The 12,641-nt window shown below is 45.3% G+C and overlaps 1 protein-coding gene across 1 annotated transcript in view; it reads left to right on the top strand.

Moving 5' to 3' along the window:
- Positions 1–12,641, top strand: part of LOC148041276 (RIBOSOMAL RNA PROCESSING 5) — an 84,134-nt gene that overhangs the window by 19,082 nt on the left and 52,411 nt on the right. Inside the window, exons 12-13 of the mRNA XM_087678811.1 lie at positions 5,075–5,260; positions 5,397–5,477. Coding sequence (XP_087534937.1) covers positions 5,075–5,260; positions 5,397–5,477 — 267 coding nt within the window. The remainder of the gene's footprint in view (positions 1–5,074; positions 5,261–5,396; positions 5,478–12,641) is intronic.

Below are 12,641 nucleotides of genomic sequence, written 5' to 3'. Positions count from 1 at the left end.
AAAAGGCCTGTTCGGTTGCCATGGTAGCATTGCGGTTGAGATAGCTTTGCTCCTGTTGTAACAAAAGAGACACAAGTTGGTTGAAGCTGTAGGTAACTTGGTTACCCATAGTTACCAACTGTTAGGTGGTAGCAAAACCTTGATATGACTCTGATAGACCATTAAGAGTGATGGAAACAAGCTGGTTATCAAGAACTTCATCAATATTTAATAATTTCTCAATAAGATCTTTGATGCGGGTGAGATAGGCATCCATATTACCTCCTTCCATGCGAATGTCTTCCAGTTGCTTACGTAGGTAAGCAACGCGCGCTTCATTGCGCATCTGATACAATGATGCAAGCTTTTGCCATGCATCCTTGGATGTCTCGCATGATCGGATCTGTGGAATGATGGCGCTTTTCACAGATAAAGCAATTAGGGAATGCACTTGGGCATCACTGCCATCCCATCGAATCTGATCTTGAGTGGGGGGCGTTGTTGAAGAAGAAGATGATTTAGCATCATGAGAGCCACCTCGTGATGTGGAAGTAGGAGGTGGTGCTGGTGTCGGAGAAGCCGGCCTTTGCTTGGTGCCATTGGTTATATGCCATAGATTCTTTGAGACAAGAGCATGTTGCATCATGTGCATGTCGCATCATGCAAGTCCACATTGGGTAATTGGTGCTGTTGAGCTTGTCGTTGGTGCCAAGCGTGTCCAACAAATCATTAATATTGTTGGCCATGAGTGATGCTCAGCAATAAAATAATATTTTCTAGGTGAAGAGAGAGAAAGTAGATGCTCGATTAATAATAAGTCATTGATAGAAGAATTGCTGTGTGCCTCAATGAAGTCGAATAATAATTTTTTCTTGCTGTTTATTCTTCTGAGGAGAGAGAAAAAGATGCAGAAAATAATTATTTTCAGAAATGAATATTACCCAGTTAAGGGGGTAGTCAGCAATATGCTGAAATCAGAGATTAATGGCTGAAAATGCTCCAATAATGTGGACAGCAGCAGAATATACTGAAAATTTGCCCAATAATGTGCCGTAATAATAAAATTTGTTTTCAATGTTGGGAAAAACAGGGCCAGCAGCTGAATAGTATGATTTTGGAGCACGTTGAGGGCCAACAAGATGAATTGAGGAAAAGTCTCCGAATTTTGGGCTCCTTGGTGGTGGATTTGGGCAAAAGCCTCAAAATTTACCCGAAAAATGAAGAGAAATTGAAGAAATTGAGTAAATTTTTTACCCAATTAATGCCGAATGTTGCACCTTAAGCTTAATTGAGCCTTGATATTGATGAAATTTAATGGATTTCAAAAAAGGCCCCAATTTTTTAAAGAAATTGGGGTGAATTGACGAGAAATTTGATAATTTTTGTAAAAATTTTACCCGAAAGATGTTGAATGTCACGCAAGCTGATGAATTTTGCCTCGATGTCGATGAAGGATGCCGAATTCTTGAGAAGCCCCAAATTTGGTGGCAAAATTGGAGCGAAATTCGGTCAAATTATTGAAAAGCCCCGAATTTGATGATGGCGGTTGACTAATTTCTTTAATTCGATGTGGAATTTGGTGAAATTGATGGAGAATCTTTGAATTTTGTTGAAAGTTGGGCCAAATTGGGTGAGTTTGGTAAAAACCCCCAATTTTGGCCAAACTTGTGCTTAGGGTGGGGCTTATGTAGAAACAAGGGCTTGCTGGTAATATAGAAAATCATATTTTTATTAAAAACAATTGCACTTTGATGTTGGTGCGGCATTGTCTACAGTTGACATGGTTGTCGGCAGAAAATGGTCTTGGATTGTAATGCGACCTAAGCGGTGACCATGCAATAGGGTTGTGTCGAAAAGGGCGGTAGCGTGACTGGTCAACTCGTGTCAGTGATGATTCACAAGGCAAAGTTGGGCTAGCGATGTTGCATTCGTGTTGGCAAGTTGGTGGATGAGGGCCATTGTGAGTCCTGGTCGGCTCCAAGGCGGAAGCAACGGTGCAATTAGGACAGCACCACAAAAGTGGCTTGCAAGTCATGGCCAAGGCAATTGGTGGAATAGGGTGAAGGTGACAAAGAGGACTACGACCTCAGTGCATCCAAGTGACGTGGCTGGCACGACAATCGGGCAAGTCCCAACACAACGTGGCAACCTCATGTGGAAGTTGGGGCAAGTTGAAGGCGACTTATGCACGAGGAGTTGGCACATGAGTTGCAAGCAACATTGTTGCTGAATAGTTGGTTGGCTTGGGCCAAGCTAAAGTGCGAGGCTTGAGAGACTAGAGGTGTGGTCATCGATGAAGAAAATAGAGCGAGCGCAGTGGCAATGGCTCGAGGCAACAGTTGGTTGAGGTGGGGGGCTCAATGGCAATGGTTGTGTGGAAGGTGGTCGCGAGCGATGGCAATGACGATGAAGAAAAGCCGCTGTGATACCACTGTTGGTCCATGCGTGGAGTAATTGTGCGATTAATTGAATGGAAAATGAATGAGGATGAAAAGAATTAATTGATGCACAATAATACTCAATCATGAATGAGAAGCAATGAATTAATGAGAGAGGGAGAGAGTACAATGCTCTAGGCGATCACATTGAATAATGCCACACTTGTGCAAAATGAGGCACGAAGTGTCTTTAACCCCAGTGTCACTTAGTGCTAGGACACTAGGAGCAACAACTGCTTTTAATGACAGTTTAAATGCCTAGGGAGCTCGAATCATGGATCGAAGGGCATCAATGCGTAGCCCATGAGATGGCCTATAGTTGTCTGTGACAACTTGCACAACGTTTTGTGGACCTACAAGATCACGCATAATGAATTTAGAATCTATAAATTTAGGAATTTGCAAGTAAACAAATTAATAAAATTTGGAAGTTGCAACTTGCAAGCAAGCAAATTGATTACCCAAATGATGGTTTGTTGTATGTGTTGATACATGAAGGAGCCCATGCTTCTCCTTCCCCTTGTGTTGGCATCCATCACTCGTAGGAGGTACGTACAAAGCAGTCAAGACACGAGGATGTTAATAATCTCTCTTTTTTTATAGTTGCTCCATCCATTGGATAGGATAGAGCACCCATACTTCGCCCAACTGGCATGCATGGGCTCAAGTGACTTATCAATCCTCTCTCTCTCTCTCCTCATTAAGTTTCTTTGTACGTATGTCATGGGTGACACCATACCATCCCTGGTATAGACCGACAATGGCAATGGCTTTCACCATTTGCTTCCATTTGTTCACTTTAAGGATGTGGAAAGAGAGATTGCACTCAATTGGTGTATGCAATCTCTATTTTGGCTTGCCTTTGTCTCTCCTTGAGAAAAGAGAGAGAACTCGATACTTGGCCCATTGCTAGGGCAAGTGTGGCTTGCTTGTTTGGCATAGGTGCCGCAATTGAATGGCTTTTCCTTAATGGGATAGTGGAGGCCCTCCAATAGAGGAGACGGAGATAGTTGGAGAGGGATTTTCTTTTGTATTCGAGGCCTCATGATTGGGAGACACCACCTCGTGGCTTGCCGTTGAGACGCCTTTGCACCGCTTCAATGGCACTTATTTCGACAAAATTCTTGGTAGACATCGTTGGGAATGCCTTGCATGGTGTGGCCTCCCCTCCCAATTTGCATATGTGAATGAGGAGGTGGGTGATGGATGAGGTTTGGATCTTGGGGCAATACTTGCATTGCCACTTGCGAGTGTTGGATTTCTCCTTCACTAACTCAAAGCGGGCACAATGCAAGTGAAGGGCCTCATGAAGAGGGGGGGTGCCATTGATGATAAGGGGTGAGAGAGAGAGAGAGAGAGAGAGAGAGAGAGAGAGAGAGAGAGAGAGAGTGTGTGTGTGTGTGTGTGTGTGTGTAAAGAAGGTGGATTTGGAGACTCAAGAAGGTGGAGGGTGGATCGGGGCACAGAGAGAGCTAGAGAGTGTATTGTACTTTAAATGGATCCCACTAAATGTGATCAGCAGTTGCAAATGCAGATCTGAGGGTCTAAAACAGGCTGAAAGTGGCAGTGGCAGCAGAGTTTTTGTATTGGATGTATGCCATATTTTTTTAAAAAGCGTGATTAGTACCATAGTAGTATCGGATAGTATTAATTAGACACCATTGGATGTGACAACACTGGCCATCATCATAGGTAACTACTTACAAATCTAAATTGTGAACAGACCTACATATAAGCTGTGAAATGTAAGAGTTCCAGGTCCTGAATATTTTTCCAAAAAAAGAGAGTGCCAACAAAAACTAGTTTTGTAAGTACGAAACATTTTATATGCTTCCTACAAGCTACCATTAATAAAGGGGCAGGGACAACAGAGAAGGCTGAAAGATCAAGTCAATGAAATGAGCTGAAAAATTACACGTAGCAGTACCCTGGCAAATAACAAATTCTGTACATAGCAGTACACTTGAACCAGTAGCCCAAACAGCCGAAATGATACAGAAATGAGACAACAGGGTCTTGAAACCTCAGAATGCAGGAACAAACCACAAAAAAATGATTGCCAGCAGCAAATCAACACTCCTCTCCATGAGCTCAATGACACACCCTTGATACACCAAAGGTGCCCTCATGTAGACATCAACACATACACACATGGACTCACACGTGTGTGCACACACTCAGTCTTTCAGCTTACAATTACCGACTGATATCAATACACAAAGCTAAAAAATGCGAGTCTTTGTCCATTCAACTTACACCTTGGGACTAAATTTACGGAGTCCTTATTGAGTGCACAACACCTTTCAAATTTCCCTCATTTCATTCAATTTTAAATGCATAGACTTCAGGTCAATATTATTCTAGGATTTCAGGGTGAGATACTATATTGTTACTAGGCATTTCTGCAAGCAGTACATCACATTATATTAGATGAGTTGTAAAACAAGGGTGTTTCATGGCTTTTTGATGGTGCATTTTTCTTGATTCATTGTAAGTGATTTTAGCCTGCTCTGTTATCCTCTCTCTGCAGTGCTAGGTGAACTGGTTAGTGTTTTAGATTTGTCACAGTCAGCTATTGGATAAAGTCATTACATCATGTTAAATTTAGTACAGACTGTGTACATTACATAACAATTTTGATCATACTACTTTTGCAGGAGTCTAAAGTGAAGAAACAACTTCTAGGCTATGGTGACTTACAGCCAGGCATGACTATTCAAGGTGAAATCATTAGTGTTGAGAATTTTGGTGCGTTTGTGAAGCTTTCAGATGGCATTAGGGCATTATGCCCACTGCAACACATGTCTGAGTTCCAACGAATAAAGCCAAGTCCCAAGTTTCAGGTTGGACTTCCAATTTATGCTTAATGGCCTGGGAAGAGTCAGGATGGTTGCTTTTTGCTATATATAAACCAGTATAGGTAAAACTTTACTGTCATTTCACATTTGAGCTTTGCTAATGGCGATTTTTCTAAAACAGGCTGGTAAAAAGATGAAGTTCAAAGTGCTATCATGTGATGTGGACACAAAAAAGATCACATTGTCCCACAAGAAGACTTTGGTAATTCTCTCTCTCCTTCGTGGTTTCTATTTCTTTGTGTTGCTTGAACATTAGCATGCTTGCATTAAAGCATAGACTTCTTGCATCTTTTGTTAACACATCTTCTTGAGGGATCCATACTGCAAAATTGAGCTCTTGAGCTTTCACTGTATAGCAAGAGTACTTTTATCAAGCATTCCAATGACTAAACATTTGCTAAAGGGTCTAAGGAGAAATCAGTTTTAAAGTGCAAGCATTTTAAAATCTGTTACAATAGATTTTAAGTTTGAGGTCATTTGCAGTCAGTTTTGTCATTTTAGTTTGTTATGGTGCATGTTCTATCAGATACTTGTAGTCCGTGTGGATATTTTATTCTGCAGCTGTCTCTTTCTTGCCTTTTGGCCCAGACACCATACTGTGTTGGTTTCTAGCACATTTCTCAGTAGTGCCCTCACTTGTGTGCATCCAACTCTCCCTCTCGGGGCTGCCATCTCCTATTTTCTGTATGATTTCTGCTGTCTATGGAGTTCCATGGCTTCTTGTGCTGCTCCAGGGCTTTGTTCCTTTTCTGCTGCACACTCTGACATGATATCAGAGCTATGGCATCAGCCCTGGAGTTTTCCATCACCATAATTCATGAGGGAGCTTGGTGCTCTTATGTTGCTAGCAATACATACCCTCTTGCCAGCCTTAGAAGCCCTTGTGTCAGCCCTAAGACATAATTGCAGCTCCTAATGGCACCAGACCAGTTGCATTCCTGCTTGTGATGCCTATACTAGCTGTGTGCAGCCTCTACACAAGTGTGTTTACCTCTGCTGCAGCTTCATGTGCAACCAGGCAGCTGCACTTCTGTGATCACATTGCTCCACTCCCCAAACATCATCATTCCCTATTGTTTGAGGCCTTCTGTGCTGCATGTCATGGCAGATTACCTGATTGGTTTTGACTGGTTGGACATGTTCGGACAGCATGGGATCTACGTTTTTCTTTTTCGGTGGTGCTGGTGCTGGTGCTGTGTTTTGCCTCCTAGAGGCCTCGGACAGCTGCATTTTGTGTTGGACATCTGTTGCAACAATTGGAGACTTTGTGTTTGTGGATGGACAAGCCATTATTTGACTTGGAGTCTCCTTGTTTGGTGGACAGCCACCTTCTGGCAGCCACATGTCTCTTCTGTGTGTGACATTGAAGCTCTGAATAGCCAGCATGTCTAGGAGCAATTTATCGTGTCCTGAGGTGCTGGATTTGCAAGGTGGCATACTGGCAGAATTGCATTTTGATGCGGCCCGGCAGGACAGACCTGTGTTTTTGCATTGGACCAGTCATAGATCCCTTATGGACCTTTCCAAAGCAGTTTGCATGCTGGCATGCAGGATACACCTTCATTTTTGGTGCTGCCACGGACAATATGGACTCTGGACAGTGAGAATTTTCCCTTTGCAGCTTATCCTTGGCATTGACATCCTCTGTTTTCATGACGGTTATTCCCACTTTGTATACCTAGGTGCTTCCACCCTCGGTTGCATGACGGGAGGACCAGCCTTGCCTCACTTGGAGTTTGTTGCTGCAGCTTATACCTCGAGACATGAGAGGTTGGTTGTAGCACAGTGTGTTTTCCAGCCTGAGCTACCACATCAGCTGATATCAGAAAGTCTGCCATTGATTGGAAACTTTCATGGGTCCATCTTTCTATCTTGTAGCACATTCATTGGCTTGGTATCGTGTGTTGTACTCATATAGTTTTAATACAGGCCATATTCTTCATTTCATTGTTGGCTAGTCTGGAGGCTTGAGTTGTCAGAATAGTGGCAGCAATGGAAGCAAAGAGATACTGCTGTGATAGACTGCAATAACAGAGAAGAACAGCGCAAACAACATAAGAACTCAAACAATGAATGAACGGACAGTGGAATCCATAACACAATACAAGAGATGTACTGTATAACCCACACACGTGAATGGCATGTGTGGTATGTCTGTTTAAAAAAATAGGCTATTTTTCGAACATGCAGATTGGACCATACAAGATCTTGCAACCTCCATGAACCGTATTCATAACAAAAAATAGGCTATTTTTCGAACCAAAAAAAAACCCTTCCGAGATGACGAGTGGTGCCCATTGAAGTCTCTCAGGTGGTACAGAGACACTAACTAATGATCCAAATAAAGCCATTTTGGGGCTATAAATGGAAATAAAAATAGGAATCAAGGAGAAGAATTGAATGACTTGGTTTCTCAACACCCCCTATTAGGCCTAAAAAGGAGTGAAAAAGAGGAGAGATGATCAACCCAGAAATCCCAAAATTCCATTTGTAAGGTGATCTATAGTGAAAAACAGTAGACATGATGAGCTGATAGTACTCGAAAGTCAACCTCGAGAGAGAAGCTACAAGCTCTGTCACTCCATGTTGGGAGGTATACGAAAGCCTAGCCACCAAGCCATGGCCGAAACATCCAAAGCTTCAAACTAGGAAGAACTTGTAGATCTTGGGTATGAATGGGAATCAATGAGTGAGATGACATGGAGATGTCAATTGGCCCAAGAAGGTAAAGGTTGTTGACAAGGGGTGTAAAGAACATGTAGATCTTGGGTATGAATAGGAATCAATGAGTGAGATGACATGGAGACTGTCAATTGGCCCAAGAAGGTAAAGGTTGTTGACAAGGGGTGTAAAGAATTGTAGGATGAGCAAGGAACCCCTTTGAAGTGGAAGGAAGGGGATCCCCCTTGGAAGCTGAAGAAATATGAGCCCCCTATGAATCCCCCTCATTGATAGATAGGAAATCAAGAAACATATGGATCACGGCCTTTGTAGAGTTTGATGGCGAAGGAACTGTGTCACCGGCTGTGCCAAAGAAGGTATTTGGGGCTTGAATGGAATGGAAGCTAGGTAGCTCCTATAGGTGGCCTCTCGAACTTCAGCAGAGGAGAGAGTGGAGGGAGGAGTATCACACAGAATCTCCTTAATGTGCACATCGAAGGTGGTGCCCATGGATTTGTTAGCAGATCAGAGACTGGCCGTACAGTCGGCCGTACAGTCGGATTGCCACGGACTGCCCTGGTACAGTACAGCCGGCTGCATTTAATGCAATCGACCTGCCTATTTGGTGCGCCCTGATTCTGGCTATTGATAGCCGTGATTTCCAGCAGTCTCACACACTCTTCTGCTCGTAGATTACAAGCTAGAGGCTCGTGCAGATTCTGTCTTTGTTCGCAGATTTCAGACAGGAGATCGTGCAGACTGCAGCGGACTTCGAGATGAACATCAGGTTGCATCGTCGAGGTGGAGACACGCAGTCGAGCGCACTGCGCCCGTGTATATATCTGCATATCTTTGTATACAGCACACTTTATACAGCAGATCTTCATCTTCCATTGTCTCTTTCTCTCTCTTCTCTCTACGTTCTCTCTCTCTCAATCCTACGCTTCCGCACCGCTGCACTCTGACATGGTATTAGAGCAGTGTAGAAGGGCTGGCTGAGTGAAGAACCAACCTAAAGAGGAGTTTCCATCGCGACACAAGGCTGCGTTTTCAGCGTTTGAGGGCAAGCAGGAGGGCTGCGCCTCGGAACAAGGCTGAAGCGAGCGTGGGCGCACGGGAAAGGAGTCTAGGTGGTGGATTTGCTGCTATTGACTGCTGTTTGATGAGGAGGAAGTTTGAATTTTCAGCTTTGAAGTGCAGGTTTTGCTTTTTCATTGTCTCCGGCAGGTAAAGAAGTTTCGGGACGCAGAAGAGCCCTAGCAGGCTGTGTTTTCACAGTCCGAGGGGGCTGCTTTTGCGTTAGTGAAGGCATTACAGGTGAATATGTCTACAGAGATTGATTTGGAGTTCCAAACGATCATGGACTGGAAGGTGCCTGTCTTATCGACTCTTCCCGCCGATCAGAAGCTCGATGGCGACAATTACCGCATCTGGCGGGTGATGATGTTGGCCATTCTTGAGTCTTACGATTTGACGGAGCTTGTACAGGAGGAGATCGACCGGCCCTCGGTGATAGATGAGTCCAAACTCTCTTCCGATGCTCGTGCGGAGTTGGCCAAGGCACAGTCTCACTGGGACAAATCGAATGCCCGGATTCATTCCTTTCTTTTTCTGTCTTGTACTACAGCCGTGATAGCCCACATCGAGCACTTGACGGTGGCTCGGGAGATATGGTTGGAGCTTGATCAGATGTATAACCGGATGACCCTTATGAAGCGAGTTTCTTTGGAGGTATAGATGCGGACCTTGTCCGTGAACAAGTCTTCTTCGTTGCGGGAGTACATCAACAAGCTTAGACAACTTGAGATGCAGGTTCAGAATGTGGGGAAGCCGATTTCCTCCGAAGACATGGCGATCACACTCTTGTCCCAATTGCCGCCACCATTCGGTGCTTTCTACTCTGCCCTTATTGCTTCGGGGCGCGAGTCCACTCTTCAGTGGGAAGAGTTGGTTCCTATGGTCTTGGACCAAGAGGAACAACTGAAGGGACAGAATGCTTCCAAGTCGGAGGCACTGACAGGTCAAGCCTCTCAGAAGAAGGGGAAGGACCAAAGAAGAAGAAGGGGGATAACAACTCAAAGAAGGACAAGGACAAGGACAAAGAATCCACATGCCATATCTGTGGAAAGACCGGCCATTGGAAGAAGGATTGCCCTGACAAAGACAAGAAGGATACCAAGAAGGACACGAAGGATTCTGGAGCGGTGGTTGCACCCTCATCAGCTGCGTTTCTTTATCTACCTGTCATTGAGGACTCTACACCGAATGCTTCTGATGCTGCGATGACAGCTCCCCAGGCTCGAGAGTGGATCGTTGACAGTGGTGCCTCCGGGCACATGACTTCTTCATCAGATGGTGTTGCCCAGTTGCGCCCTTCGCGTGGGCAGATTCTCATTGGCGATAGCTCTTCAGTGTCTATTGCAGGACGGGGTGAGATGCAGCTTATTCTAGATGGAGGTGGTGGTACCCATACCTCAGAGGTCTTGCATGTACCAGGTTTAGGGTACCATCTACTGTGAGTTCATAAGATTTGTTCCCTTGGACTTATGGTGGAGTTTGACAATGATTCGGTGCGAGTCCTTGATCGTGGGTCAAGGAAGGTTCTCTCATCAGGATATGAGGAGAACGGCATCTACAAACGGAAGTCTTCTACCGCCCTCTCTACTCTTTTTCTTACCTCTTAGACACAGTCAGAGCTATGGCATGCTCGGTTTGCTCACCTCAACTATGATTATCTTCGGAGGGCGTCACGTGGACAGCTTGTTCGAGGGTTGGCGGACATCGTGGTGAGCCAGCAGCCATGCGTCTCCTGCATTCGTGGAAAACAACATAGGGATGCGATTCCCACCAAAGCTTCGCGGCGGTCTACTTCACCGATGGAGCTTGTATCTACGGATCTTTGTGGCCCTATGAGGAACGAGTCCTTGAGAGGGAGCTCGTACTTCATGTTGATCGTAGATGACTACAGCAGGATGACATGGGCCTATTTCTTGGTGTTGAAGTCAGAAGCTTTCTCCCATTTCAAGGATTGGCTTCTCTTTGAGGAGATCCGATCGGGCCGGAGATTGAAGACCTTGCGATCCGACAAGGGTGGTGAATTTGTTTCTAGTGAGTTTGCTCGTTTTTGTGCAGATAAAGGTATTCACCAGGAGTTTGCTAATACCAACACTCCTCAAGAAAATGGCATTCTTGAACGGAAGAACCGAAGTGTGATCGAGATGGCGCGCACCATGATGGAGCACCGACAGACACCTCAGTTTTTGTGGGCCGAGGCTGTGGCTACTGCGGTCCATATCCTTAAGCAATCCCCCACTTTGGCCGTTGATGGGATGACACCTTTTGAGGCTTACTTTGGGACTAAGCCCGCTGTTTTCTTATTTTAGGGTTTTTGGGTGTGATGCCTATGTTCACATTCCCAAGCCTCATCGTGATAAATTTGAAGTAGCTTCCCGAAGACAGGTGTTTGTTGGCTACAGCTCTCAGTCCCAAGGCTATCGTTTGTATGATTCCGTCAAGCGGGATGTGTACACCAGTCGAGATGTGCGGTTTGTGGAGGTTCCGGCCATAGCAGCGGTTTGTGGAGGTTCCTTTGGAGCCCGTGCCTTTTGATTCTGATTGGTTTCTGATATAGAGTCTACTGTTCCACCGGTCACCCCCGAGGAGTTTACACCGGTGGATATCCCAGAGTCTTCAGCTGATGGAGAGAGACGCGGAGAGGTCAGGTCTCCTCCTCGTTGGGCCCGTGACACACTCCGTGATTCAGGGATCGAGGGGGTCCTTGAGGAGTGGGGACCGCAGGATGGTCCGCGGCGGTCACGGCGGCACCAAGCACATTCTACGGAGCTTGTTTGCTCTAACTATTGTTTGATGACCCGTGTTATGTAGGATCAAGAGCCCACCTCCGTGAAGGAGGCTTTACAATCCGCACCATGGAAGAAAGCTATGGAAGCCGAGTTGGAGGCTATTGAGAGGAATGGCACTTGGTCACTCGTGCCTCGCCCCCCGAATAAGAAGGTGATTGGCTTCAAGTGGGTCTTCAAGACCAAGTACCTTAGTGATGGTTCTTTGGACAAGCACAAGGCTCGCCTTGTTGCTAAAGGTTTTGCACAGCGCCCCGGGATTGATTGTCATGATACTTTTGCCCCCACTGCTCGTATGGCGACTATTCGAGCTGTTCTTGCCTTGGCTGGCCATAGGAGATGGCCTGTCTACCAGTTGGATGTGAAGTCAGCCTTCCTCAATGGTGATTTGAAGGAGGAGATGTATGTAGAGCAGCCTCTTGGCTTTGGATCTTTAGATGGGAAAGTCTACAGGTTGAAGAAGGCCTTGTATGGCCTCAAGCAGGCTCCGTGTGTATGGAACGAGAAGATTGATTCGTTCCTTCAGTCATAGTTGGGATATCGACGTTCCAAGGCCGATCCATAGCTTTATGTCCACACTTCCTAGGTTGGTTGTGTGCTTTTTGTATTGTATGTTGATGATTTGATTGTCACAGGTGATCATGCACAGAAGGTCAAAGAGACGAAGGCAGCTTTACATAAGACGTTCGAGATAACGGACTTGGGCCTACTCCATTTCTTCTTGGGCCATGAGATTTATCAGTCTCAGAGGGGGATCTTCATCTCTCAGCAGAGATATGTACAGGAGCTCTTGGTTTCTTTTGCGATGGAGGATTGTCGGACCCTTTCTACTCCTATGGATCCAA

The sequence above is a fragment of the Lygodium microphyllum genome, chromosome 1 (genome assembly GCF_053477565.2).
Source record: "Lygodium microphyllum isolate KBCC chromosome 1, Lygodium_microphyllum_v1.1.10, whole genome shotgun sequence".
NCBI classification, from domain to species: Eukaryota; Viridiplantae; Streptophyta; class Polypodiopsida; order Schizaeales; family Lygodiaceae; genus Lygodium; species Lygodium microphyllum.
Note: the sequence above shows the minus strand (reverse complement) of the source record. Positions and strands in the feature narration are given on the sequence as shown.